This window comes from Phoenix dactylifera, chromosome 8 (assembly GCF_009389715.1).
Source record: "Phoenix dactylifera cultivar Barhee BC4 chromosome 8, palm_55x_up_171113_PBpolish2nd_filt_p, whole genome shotgun sequence".
Classification (NCBI taxonomy): domain Eukaryota; kingdom Viridiplantae; phylum Streptophyta; class Magnoliopsida; order Arecales; family Arecaceae; genus Phoenix; species Phoenix dactylifera.
Window position 1 is genome coordinate 9,750,867 of NC_052399.1, and position 12,979 is coordinate 9,763,845.

A 12,979-nucleotide genomic window follows, 5' to 3' on the forward strand; every position below is an offset into this window, starting at 1 on the left:
AGCTTCTTTAATATATAAGGGACTCGGGAGATCCTTTCAGCTAGTTAGGCCATGAAAGGGAAGCACACACCACAATCACGACGTGTAAAGGAGCCCATGGTTGAGGGAGGCGTTGGATTCCACTTAGAATTTTTTTTTCTTGGGCAACACCTTGACCGTGAGTGGGGACACTGCCATGCCCCCAAGCCTCTTTTCCAGCCTCTTCATGCGTGGAAAGATGATGTCCACTGCACTTAGGCCATCATCGGAGCTACCCTATAAACTGAAACAAACTAAAGTGATCGGAGCTCATTATTGGTGTCAGAGGCGCCCTTCAATGACCCACAAATCATGAATCTTTCAGACAAACACATTGCTTGAAGAAAAGAAACATTAGATTATATATATGATGATTTGTTCGACGAAAAGAAACATTAGATTATAGATAATGATGGATGCGGTTTAGATTTCGTTTAGATGAATCTTGAAACATAAAACACGCTCGTCCTTAGGATTGAAACATGCCACCCATGAAGCTTACGTACGTACACCAGTTCGCATGCATGCAAGTTCAAAACAAATCCAAAAGAAGAGAAGTCTGTTGACCCACAATGACAAAGCACACGATTGAAGGACTAAGCGAGGGTTCGCCATGTAGGAGCACCTGCCCACGGAGTGGCCCCAGGCTGCCTGGGTTGCATGGTTATATGAGCTGCCACAAAGCCGAAAGTGATTGCTTAAAAGGATGATCAGTTTGGAAAGTGGAGGAAGCATTGAGTTGAGCACTTGCATTAGTTTGGTAAATGAGGCATCAGCTTTTCTGAGAAAACATTCCGGTGAGTTTAAATCTTGGCATCAGCTTTCTCACTTCATAGCAGACGTGGAAAGAAGAAAGAGTACTGCTTCTGTACTCTTTTGTCATGTAATGCGCCTAAAAGTAAATCCAGTTTTCAGTATTACCATGGAGGGTTTTCAAGACTAGATCAATGATGGTATCGCTTTGAGTAGAAGATTTGCTATTCCAGCGAGCAATCATTGTTTAGTTTGTACAGTCCAAAAACTTCATTAAGGAGTAGCTATTTGGACTCAGAAACAATGTCCAGTTTTAACTAGTGGTTGGTGGCTATTAACACATCAACTAATACGACGAGCTTGCAACATAACTAAAGGCTGTAAAGCATGATCAAGGCAGCTCTATTTCAAGTTCTGAGTTTAGTATGTACTATCATCAAAAGCTGTCGGCTGCCTTGGATGGTAGAGTAATATCGCATTCAATCAATCTTATGTAAACAAATTTTTCTAAGACAAAAGGGGATTTTTTTTTGGAGAAAGCAAAGTTATTGATAAAAATCCATTGTAGGTGAATTAAAGCCTGATATAAATGCCAGCCATCGTCATGTAATAAACGAAAAACTATCCAAGATGCTTACAATTTTTCATAGTCATCACCAGAATTCATTATGGAGTTTGCTATCATGTATTTTAATCACTGCAAACAAAACATATTTTATATAAAACACGCGTATTTTAAATTAGCTAGCAAGTAGAGTTAACTAGCTATATAAAGCTCCAATGTCAATCCATCACTCCATATAGATTTAGTTTCAAGTCATTTACTATTATCTAACCCTATACTGCTTTATTTATGATATATTATGTAAAATTTGCAAAATATAGTGGGTGCCAATTTACCAAGCTAGTAAAATCTTCTGGTTGTAAGCCAAAATATATCATGTAAATAAAGATAAAGGACATGGATTCAAAACTCACCTTCACTGCATGCCATAATCTCAATGAAATAATGCGGGATTTGCCTATCTTTCTTCTCAAAGAAAAAAGAATACAAAATATAAATAATTAATTTGATTTTTAGCGAAAATTTGATTTATTCAGTTTCAAGGGAAAGAAACTGCAGAGTTGAGACAGAATACCTTCTAACAGAAAAAAAAATATCAAATTGTCCATTCTATGATAAATCTCGACTTTCCTTCTATGCTCTCCCTTTAGTGGCCATGGTATTTACTTTTTGGACAGAAGTTTATATAACATTAGCGAATAATAGTTGTCTCAATTTTTTGACTTTTCTCAGGCTAATGGACAGTGACCATTTACTTGTCAAAAATAAAAGCATGGGATTGTAAGTTGAATTCTGCACGTAACAAACTCTTTTCATGGAGGTGCTTAAATTATAGAACTGTGTACAAGAATTTGAAAGGTTACGCATTGTTTTATAAAGATTTTGCTTGAAATCAGAACTCAAAAATTGTATTGATTTTTCACCAGTAATATTTGTATGCTAAGAAATCTTGTTTCTATAATGGGTAATGTACATACAAAGATTATTCCTCAAAACAAAAGCAACAAGAACTTTATGGTATTGAGCTTGCCCAGTAATGTAGGGTGCTTGTCATGTAGCATACCAACAAAAGAGCTTCCTAGAGTGAAACAAAATGTTAAATTTCCTATCTCAAGGTTCAAACATTAAATATTTCTAGTGCTGTAATTATATTATGAAAGGATAAAGTAATAATCTTCTGATCGAGTCGGGTGCTTGCATGGCCAGGGAATGGGAACAAGTCCAGTGTCATCAAGAAATTATAGTGGCTTGATGGCTTTATTGTGGTAATTATAGAAATATTTAATTCTACCAGTGTTCTTTACTCTTTATCTATAGATCAAGGAGGTGTAACAGCAATTGGTCTCAAATTAAGTTTTCATAATAAAAATATAACCTAAGTTATTACTTCAATTTTTCATTCTGTATTTGATGATCATTGAGTCGTACGCCATGCAGAAGTAAATACAACAAGACTTGGAGAAACTAAGCAGCGCCGTATTTTTTTCCATGATATAAGTAGGTATTTCGCAAGCATCTATACGTAAAAGTGCTTTGTTTGTCGCAAATAGAAAACAAAAAAGGGAAGGGACAGATAGCTCGGTGAGCCATCAAAATCTACACAAAGAGTCATCTCGGATGATAAGGAGCTAGATAATTTTCCTTCTAAGAAAAATAATAATCAAATTTTTATGTAGGCATACTCATTAAGTCTTTACTGACCCAATTATCTCAAAATCATGACTTAGAGTAGACATTTGTCTTCCTGCAAGATGACGATTTATTTGGTGATGGCTTGTTACATTGGTGTAAAGCCTGTTGGATCAAAGCTGAGTATATGGGCCTTAGCATCATCTATTTGGTGATAGGCTTTCATCTCCATGGGCTATTCTTGCAGCATCATCTATATGGGCCTGCTGTCAGACAAAGAAAGGCCGTGATGCCATTAAAAGGTTGGACGAAGCTTGTGCAGATTTCACAATCCATACTCTGTACGTGTTTGAAAAGTGGACAAATCAGCATCACTAAGCATTGTGGAACCTTCAAACAACCATTTCATTGCGAGAACGGTTGATGAATGGAGCCTCCATTGTGATTGTTTGGCTTATGATTTTGCCAAATAGTAGTTAGTCAGGATGACAAAGTCTACCACACTTGGTTGTGCGAGCTTAGCTAACGTCTCTCGAGAGAAGATTTTCTAACTTGAAATTATTAGAAAAGAAGGTGAAAATCTGCTGGTTATAAAAGAGTGAGGGGATTGTGAATCTATCTCCCAAATGAATATTGGCTCCAACTAGTTTGCAATTAAAAAAAAATACTTGGCAATTTCGTTATAGGGATACAACACTATCTAGGTTTAATACATATAGATTGCAAGACTGAATGTATTTATGAACAAAGGTTTTTGTAACCACACCCTTTTTTCTATGTCTCAGCGCAAATTAATAACCAATGAATGGTTATAATCCAATGGTTGTGACTATTCAAAAAATGAGCAGTTATAACTATTCAAATTCAGTTAACAAACCAGTACAGTTTTGGTAGTTACATATTCGAATTTAACAAGATAGTTAATTAACCACCACTTGTTTAATTCAAAATGTAAAGACACAACCGTATAGAAGCAAAAATTAATGCTCCTTGGCTCTTTGCGATGATGCGTAAAAATATTTAAAATATTCCAACAATCCCCCACTATTTCAAATAATTTTGCGGTTACCTTAGTATATATGTTAATACTTAAGAGAAAGTACCTTTTGGGTTTAAACTTTCGCGTAGTGAAACATTTATTAAAGATTTATCAGTTGGATAGTAGACTTGATGTTCTTGAACTATCGAACTTTATGATAAAACTGGATAATGTTCACATATCAACATATGTGATTCTTTGTTCTATACCAGCTGCACATTTAAGGGCTTACATGTTATCCTAATTTCATGAGTGCTTTAGGGGGCTTATCAAGCCCCAACAAAAGCGGCCTCACTTTACACTCATATAGGCAGAGTTCTTTTAGATGCTCATGTTGATTCATACACTTTTTATGCGAACTCATTAAAAGTTATACTCGACCTTCCCATTATCATTATAGGACTAGCACTAACACTATATGGTTTGATGGACTTAGTTTAGTGCTATAACAATCACCTTCAAGACTTATTTTCTCCTATGAACCTATGAATTTGTGGAATAAGTATAGGTAGGGTTGTCATCTTTGAGTGACTTATTCAATTGGTCTTAAACCCATCTCAACCGAAGTTTCATGAATCAGATCCTTATTTAGGCCTTTTGTTAAAGGATTCGCCAAGTTCGTGCACAACTTTACATAATCAACTGTGATTATGTCTTCTTCCAACACGTCTTACAGTATTATGTCTAAGGCTTATGTGTCTTAACTTTTCATTGTATGACTTTCTATACACTCTTGACAATGTGGCTTGACTATCACAATGTATGAAAATTGGAGGCAATGAACTTTGCCACAAATGCAGGACTATCAAAAGATTTCCCAACCATTCAACCTTTTTTCCAGCAGCTCCAAAGGCTACTAACTCAGACTCCATTATTGAGTGAGTTACGCAAATCATTTTCTTTGATGCCTAACATATGGCAGCGCCACCTAGGGTGAAAACCCATCCACTTATAGATTTTGAACCATCATCCACACAATTTTAGTTTGCATCACTATACCCTTCCACTACAAATGGACTTCCTCCATAGTGTAGAGCATAGGATTTAGTTCCTTTTAGATAATCCAACACATTGGAGATTGCTTTCTAATGATCTGAACTTGGACAGCTCAGATCATAGCAAATGCTATGATCTATGTTTGGAGATTGTAGATAGCTCCTGTATCTACTCAATTTGCCCATAGCAAATGCTATGTTTGGACGCATGCAATGTATTATATACATCAGACTTCCAATGACTTGTGAGTACTCAAGTTGAGATACACGTTGACCATCATTTACTCCCAGTTTCAAACTAGGATTATATGGAACTTTTGAAACTTTATCAAACATATGACTATATTTGCTCAAAATCTTATCAATATAGTGACTTTGAGATATAGCATATCCATTGTCATCTTTATATATTTTGATTCGAAGTATGGTGTTGGCAACACCCATGTTCTTCATATCAAAATTTGATGATAGAAAATCCTTAGTAGAATTAATGATGAATCACTATTGCTAAAAGTAAGCATATCATCAACATACAAGCGAATAATGATCAATTCATCACCAACAACTTTCGAGTAAATACATTCATCGGCTTTATTTAATTTAAAACCATTAGAAAGAACTACATTATCAAATCTTTCATGCCATTATTTAGGTGCTTGTTTCAAACCATACAATGACCTAATTAATTTGCAAACTTTATTTTTATGTCTAGGTACTATGAAACCTTCTCGTTGTTCCATATATACCTCTTCATCTAAAAATCCATTCAAGAATGCTGTTTTCATATCCATTTGATAAATCTTTAGGTTATATATGGGAGCTAAGGATATCAAGAACTTAATAGATGAAATCCTTGCCAGTAGTGTATAAGTATCAAAATAATCAATTTCTTTGGATTGTCTAAACCTTTTGGCTACTTATCTAGCATTATATTTGTCAATGGATCCATCATGTTTCATTTTTCTCTTAAAGATCCATTTACATCCAATCGGTTTATAACTATGCGGTAAATCAACTAAACCCACATATTATTTGACATTATTGATGACATTTCATCATCAATTGCTTCGTTCTAAAATGTGGCATCTCTTGATTTCATAACTTCTTCCAATGGGGAAGGCTAATCTTTCATATTGCAACAAAGTCCAAACTCATACAAAATATGTTTAGTACTACCTTCTACAAAATACGTTATAAAATTAGGACCAAAAGTATTCTCTTTTCTAATTCTTTTTGACCTTCGAACCTCTATATTCTCCTCTCTAGCAGGACTTTCTTCTTCTACAGCAACTTGTTGTTTAGAAGGATTAGATTTAGAAATCTTAGAATCCTTAAAAGAGACATTTTCAAAAAATTCGGCATCCCTTGATTCAATAATAGTATTAGACTCTAAGTCTAGAAACTGATATGCTTTACTATTAATTGCATATCCTACGAACACACATTTAGTAGTTCTAGATCCTAATTTAGACCTTTTAATTTCAGGTAGTCTAACATATGCTACACACCCCCACAATTTAAAATAATTTAGATTAGGTTTTCATTTAAACCATAATTCATAAGGTGATATTTGGTTCCTTTTCGAGGGAACCCTATTTAATATATGTGTAGCAGAATATCTTTCTTCACCCCAGAAATTAAGAGGCAAGCCAGAATAATCTAATATTGCATTAACCATATCTATAAGTGTCCTATTCTTTCGTTCAACCTCACCATTTTGCTGTGGTGTATAAGGTGTTGTTCTTTGATGTATAATGTCATTTTCTTCACAGAAAATATGAAACTTATTGCTAAAGTATTCTCCACCTCTATCATTTCTAAGAGTTTTAATTTTCTTTATACACTTTAAATTTATCTAATGCCTCATCTTTGTATTTAAGCATATAAACATAACAATACCTTGATAAATCATCTATAAATGTGAAAAAGAATCTTTTACCTCCTCTTGTCAATTTATTATTCAAATCACAAATATCAGAATGTACTAACTCCAACAATTGAGTAATAAATTTATTCGAATTAGAAAATGACTTTCTTGTTAACTTTGTTTTCACACAAGTTTCATATTTATCTTTATCATCTTTTAAATTTGATGGAAGCAATCCTAAATTAACCATTATTTGGACAGAAGCATAATTAACATGTCCTAGTCTGGCATGCCATAATGAAAAGGAATCAACAATGTAAACATAAACACTTTCTTTCATAAAATTCAGTTTGAACATCCCATTTTCAGCATAACCTTTGCCTACAAATATTCTACTCTTTGACAAGATAAACTTGTTAGATTCAAAAACTAGCTTGAAACCATGCTTAGACAAAAATCCACCAGAAACCAAATTCTTCCTAATTTCTGGTGCATGAAACACTTCAAGAAAGGTCATTGATTTGCCAGATGTGAACTTCAACTACACGGTGCTTTTTCCATCAACTTTAGTAGTAGAAGAATTCTCCATGTAGAGCTCTATCTCGTCACCAACTTTTTCATATTTCTTGAACAAATTTTTATCACTACAAATGTGACGAGTTGCTCTAGTATCTACCTACCAACCAGCATCATGAGACACCAAATTTATTTTGATTACGACAACAACAAGACTTTCTTCAATATTGCTGGCTGGATCTTTCTTCTTTTTGAGCCTACGCTCTTTGATATAGTGCCCTTTTCTTCTTGCAGAAATAACATGTCCCCTTGCTCTTCTTGTTGATATTTTCTTTAGTTAAGGAATCTCTAGTCCAAGGCTACTTTCCTTTTTTATTGTCTGTTTTAACAATATGGACATCATTTGTCATTTCAGTATTTTCTTTTTGCTTGTCTCGAAGCCTAAGTTGCCTTTGAAGGCTTTCAAGATTGGAAAAATCACCCTTTCTCTTAAGGGTCTTTCGGTAGTAATTCCATGATGGCAGTAATTTGGCAATAACAGCACCAACTTGAAATTTCTCATCAATGGGAATGCCCTCAACAATTATTTGATGCACAATAAGTTGCAAATCATGCACCCGATTCAAAATAGGCTTATTATTAGTCATATTAAAATCAAAATAATTACTCACAAGATAGCTTTTGTTTCCTAAATCCTTAGTCTTGTATTTGTTCTCCAGCGCATCCCAAATTTTCTTTGCTTGCTTCATCAATGCATGCATATCGAATAGAGAATCAGTGAGGGTATTGAGGATGTTCCCACGACATGTGTAGTTGTCATCCTCCCACTTGGCCTTTGCAACAGTTTGATCTTTAGCTGTATTCTCTACGGGAACAACGGGACATAGAGTGACCAGAACATATCAAACTTTCAAAGTTGTAAGTAGAAATTCCACTTTCTCCTTCCACTATTTGCAGTTATTGCCATCAAATCGATCAAGCTTTGACAGATCTTGCGGCATAACATTGAGAAAAAAAATGACAGTACTCATGTTTGATGATTGTGCCATGGAAACACAATATTCATTTGTGAATTGTTAGAAAAGAAGGTGAGAATCTACTGGTCATAAGATAGTGAGGCGATTGTGAATCTATCTCACAAATGAATATTGTCTCCCACTAGTTTACAATTGGAAAAAAAACACTTGGCAATTTCATTATGGGGATACAACACTGTCTTGGTTTAATACATGCAGATTGCAAGACTGAATGTATTTCTGAACAAAAGATTTTTGTAACCACACTTTTTTTTGTCTCTATAGCCTAATTTATTAACCAATGAATGGTTATAATCCAATGGTTGTGACCATTCAAAAAATGAACAGTTAAAACTGTTGAAATTTAGTTAACTAACCAAAATAGTTTGGTAGTTATATATTCGAATTTAAACAAGGTAACCACCACTTGTTTAATTCAAAATGTAAAGACACAACTATACCGAAACAAAAATTAATGTTCTTTGGCTCCTTGTGACAATGCATAAAAGCATTTGAAATATTCCAACAAAAATAAGAACAGGAAAACTAGAGAAACAAGCAGTTATAGAACAACCACAAAAGCATAATACTAGCTCTACAACACTGCAATAAAATTAGCGAAGCACCCAGGTTGGAATGATTAACATATGCTTAGAAGTCTACGACAATATAAAGCATGGAACTGTAATCAGTTTAAGGTGCTCTATATATATATATGCTTCCTATTAGGAAGCCATATTAACATAGAGAAATAGAAGAAAGCTACTTCTTTCTCAGAATCATTATAGACTCTGAAGAATTTTTTTTTACTAGAATATTTTTTCTAGAAAGCCAAGGCCTGAGTATATGATACCTTGAAAAGTAATTTTTATATATTTGGTTGAGCATTTACTTTTCTTAAAAAATATGTAAAATATCTATTATGCTTTAATAAAAGAAAATATCTTGCCATATTCTATCTAAAAGCTTAAAAATACTATTGAAAAAAAATATATCTCAATTTCTAGCCAATTTCCATAGAAATGCTTCTTTCCTATTTTTTTTTAAAAAAAATGAATCAAACACAAGACATTTCATCATTTTTTTATTGACCACACTTTCTTCCTTCTTTTCTCGCAAGCCAAATGAGTCCCAGCAGTATATTATTTTGATAGTATAGATCATTAACCGAGAGCTACCCACTTAATGATCAGTTATCTCTATCTCATATACAGTTTTACCAAACTCATATAAATAATTCGTTGAACTGGTACACTCCTAAAAGATTGAGGAGGAGGAGGAAGAAGAAGAAGAAGAAGAAGAAAAAGCAAGCAACAATTAAAAGAACAAAAAGAAGAGACTAATTTAGAGACGTTCTTCTTCCATTGTTGAAGATTTCGACCACCACCTTTGTTATGTGAATTTAGACTTGCACCCCTGGGATACGATCCGGGCCTCCTTGGTCAATCCACTGACCTTAATGTCGCATGTTACATCCATGCTCTTGTTCCCCATCTCCAACACGCCTATCGTCTTCCTCACTGAGAATTCAATCATCAAGGATAGGGGGATGACGTCCTTCGACCCTTTTAGACTGCTTTGGATCTGTTTTGGTAGCAAAATGTGCGATCCCTGGAGGACTAGTTGATAGGTGGTCGTGTTCTGGTATCCCTGATGGAATGCCTGTGTCTTTCCGACCGCAATTTCTACACCATGGTGGGCGAGGATGGCCTTCCCGCCAGCCACATAGGAGTACCCCATGCGCAAGCTCGGGTTGTCGACGCTCATGGTGAAATGGTACTCGGGCTTCGGTGGGGAGCCACCTCGAGGATTTGGAATATTCTTGAGCACGAGCCGGGTGACGGAGAAGGAGGGGTCGGCAGGTCGCACGACCAAGAAGTAGATGATGGCGATGGTGGCAGCTAGGATGCCGGCGACAACGGCGATGCCGATGGTCCACTTCAGGCACGGGATGATGGGCCGCCGCTGGTGGCGGTTGTTGTGGTTGTTGCGGTACTGCTCGACAAGCTTGGCATTCTCTGGGGGTGGAATGCGGTAGATTTGCTCCTTGGGGACTTGGACGACGTAGGTTTCGGTGAGACGGGGCGTGGGACTGGGGTTGGCGGGGGCGGCAGCGGGCTTGGCCTCGAGCGGAGGTGGTGGAGGTGGTAGGGGGGCGGCCCGCTCCGCCATGGCGGGACGGGGATGGAACAGACGAGGGAGGCAAAAGGGGTAATGGGGAGGGGAAGAGAGAAAAGGGGAGGGGGTTGGAGCTCAGAGGGGGAGAAACACCCGGACACGTAAGACCGCATGGATCTCGCGAGGCCAGCCTATTATAGGAAAGAAAGACGTCCTTGACTCGGTCAACCATGTTATCTTGAAGCGGATGTTTGTGGAGGGTGGGTGTCTAAACCCACTGCAAACTATCCTGGACCGGACCAACCGTTTTGGACCGGCTCTCAACTTTTACATATCATATGGTTTTTTTGGTCTCACCTCCAAGTCCTCCCACTTCAGTGTCTCTCTTCTTTCTCTTATTCCGAACCTTTAGCATAATGATAATTTTCTTTGAGCTACTGAAAGATTCTTAAAAAGCCTTAAATTGTTTGTTCGCCATTTTCTCGCTTGGCCGAACAATTCCCTGAATTTCCTTTGTTGATTAAGTTATCAAGGATGTCATGCTATATATAAAGTTTTTGATTCATACATAAAGTATCCATAGGGGATGATAGGAGGATCCTGCATGTTTTATTTTTTGTCTTTTCACATAGAGTCTCTTTTGGTGGTGCAGCTTGGATCAGATCGGCCTGAACCCGATCTGCAGCTATTTGAGTTCAACATGACTTGGGAAAATGCCTGTTGGCCTTGCTTGGGTAACGGTTTGAAGGATTGAGCAAATTAGCTCGTTTTTTTTTTCTGTATCAAATAGCTCATACCAACTTAGTATGAATACAACTAAAAAAGTCAAAATATAACAAGTTACAGAACGCTCTAAGCAGCTCCCCCTTGCTAATTCAGAGAACTCTTTATGTGATTAGCCACAAAAGAGGTCACCAATCCCGCATCTATATTAGCTTTTTATAGACGTGCTTGGCCTGAAAGCTTGTATCACCTCTTGCCATGCTCCAAATGTTCCGGAGCAAGGAGCAACGACCACTTATGTCACCACTACTTTTCTAGATCCATCCAATCATTGTAGCAAGTCACCTTCGAGCATGATTATGTTAGAGTTCATTAGTAAGTTCACGATTGGGCCTAATCGATATGCAATTGATCCATCGCATACTCAACACAAATGATGCAAAAATATATATATTTATATGCATTAATTTAGCAACATTTGAAGAGAAGATGTGTACATGCGTTAGTGAGTTGATACAACTATATATCACACCAATGTACAAACTAGGCATTCGACTATTATATATGATATTACATTTGCCATGAACACCTATATACCCTTTCTAATTGGCTAAAGATCCGGGCAGTGGACTCTATTCAGTGGATTGTGTTGTATGCTATTAAACTCTCGGCCCAATTTGGACTTAATGAATTTGGGATCAGATATTATGATCTAAATCAGGCAAAAATTAAAAAAGATATTCTAATTTGGGTTGTAAAAGACTTGCTAACTAGTAGATGCAATTAAGAAAATGCAGAAAATATTTCAAATGAAGCGAGATCGATCTGGTGCTTGCTACATGAGCTCCCAAAAATTTTCTTTCCTTATTTTGGCCAATAATCAGTGAACATTCCCCCCCACCCATATATGCTAATGACAACAGGAACCTCCGAAATTTAGCATTCCCTGCCAAAGGGAATTAGACGTACAATTCTCTCTTATTCATACCTACACGCTTTTCACTTCCCACCTACTTGCTATCTCTACTAATACAAATATTTTGATCAAGATTTCTGACCGGAAATAACAAGAGTTTGCTCAGGAAGAAGACAGCATTGACAACGCTGCTGCTCTCCTTATGCTGCCTTGTGTCGTTGCCAATGAGGCCGGCCATTTGAATAAGGCCTTGTGTCCTGCGGGGTTACATTGGCCTAGAGGAAAAGCTGAAGAAGCTCTTGGGATCAATGGTTGCTGGGCCAGCCAAACGAGAAACTATTAGATGGTCCTAATTCACCGTAGAATTAGAATGAATTTAATCATTTTTTTTTAAATATATGTAATTGCAATATGCACTAGATCTATCTAGTGGACCTAGTCCGCGTAATAATTTCTCAATCTTAAGAGAGTGGAATTCAATCAGTATGGGGCGAGACATCTAGGAAACCACTAGTCTTGGCTCAATGAACGTAATGTACTACACCTTGCAAAAGATGTTGTAATTCTAGCATGCCTAGGTTAGACCACATCAAAGTGTCTTTCTTGAGACTGCAATATCCATACTACCATGTAAAGCAAGAGACTCTCGACTAGTCTTCTAATTATATATTGTCTTTTTATGGAGCACCACTGTCTTGTCGCAATATTTAATATATATAATTTAATTAGGCATGTTTGGTTGGGGGAGTTAGACTTTAAAATAGGAATGAGAATGAATGACTCCATTCTGGCCATTTGCTTGGAGGGGATAGAAATACCTCAAT

At 36.5% G+C, this 12,979-nt stretch overlaps 1 protein-coding gene across 1 annotated transcript; it reads right to left on the minus strand.

Annotated features, from left to right (window-relative positions):
* Nucleotides 1-9,506: 9,506 nt before the first annotated feature.
* On the minus strand, nt 9,507-10,576 carry LOC103711288 (NDR1/HIN1-like protein 13). The gene has a single exon (XM_008797372.3). It carries the CDS (start codon nt 10,568-10,570, stop codon nt 9,791-9,793), a length of 780 nt encoding a protein of 259 aa, XP_008795594.2. The 5' UTR covers nt 10,571-10,576; the 3' UTR covers nt 9,507-9,790.
* Nucleotides 10,577-12,979: the final 2,403 nt, after the last annotated feature.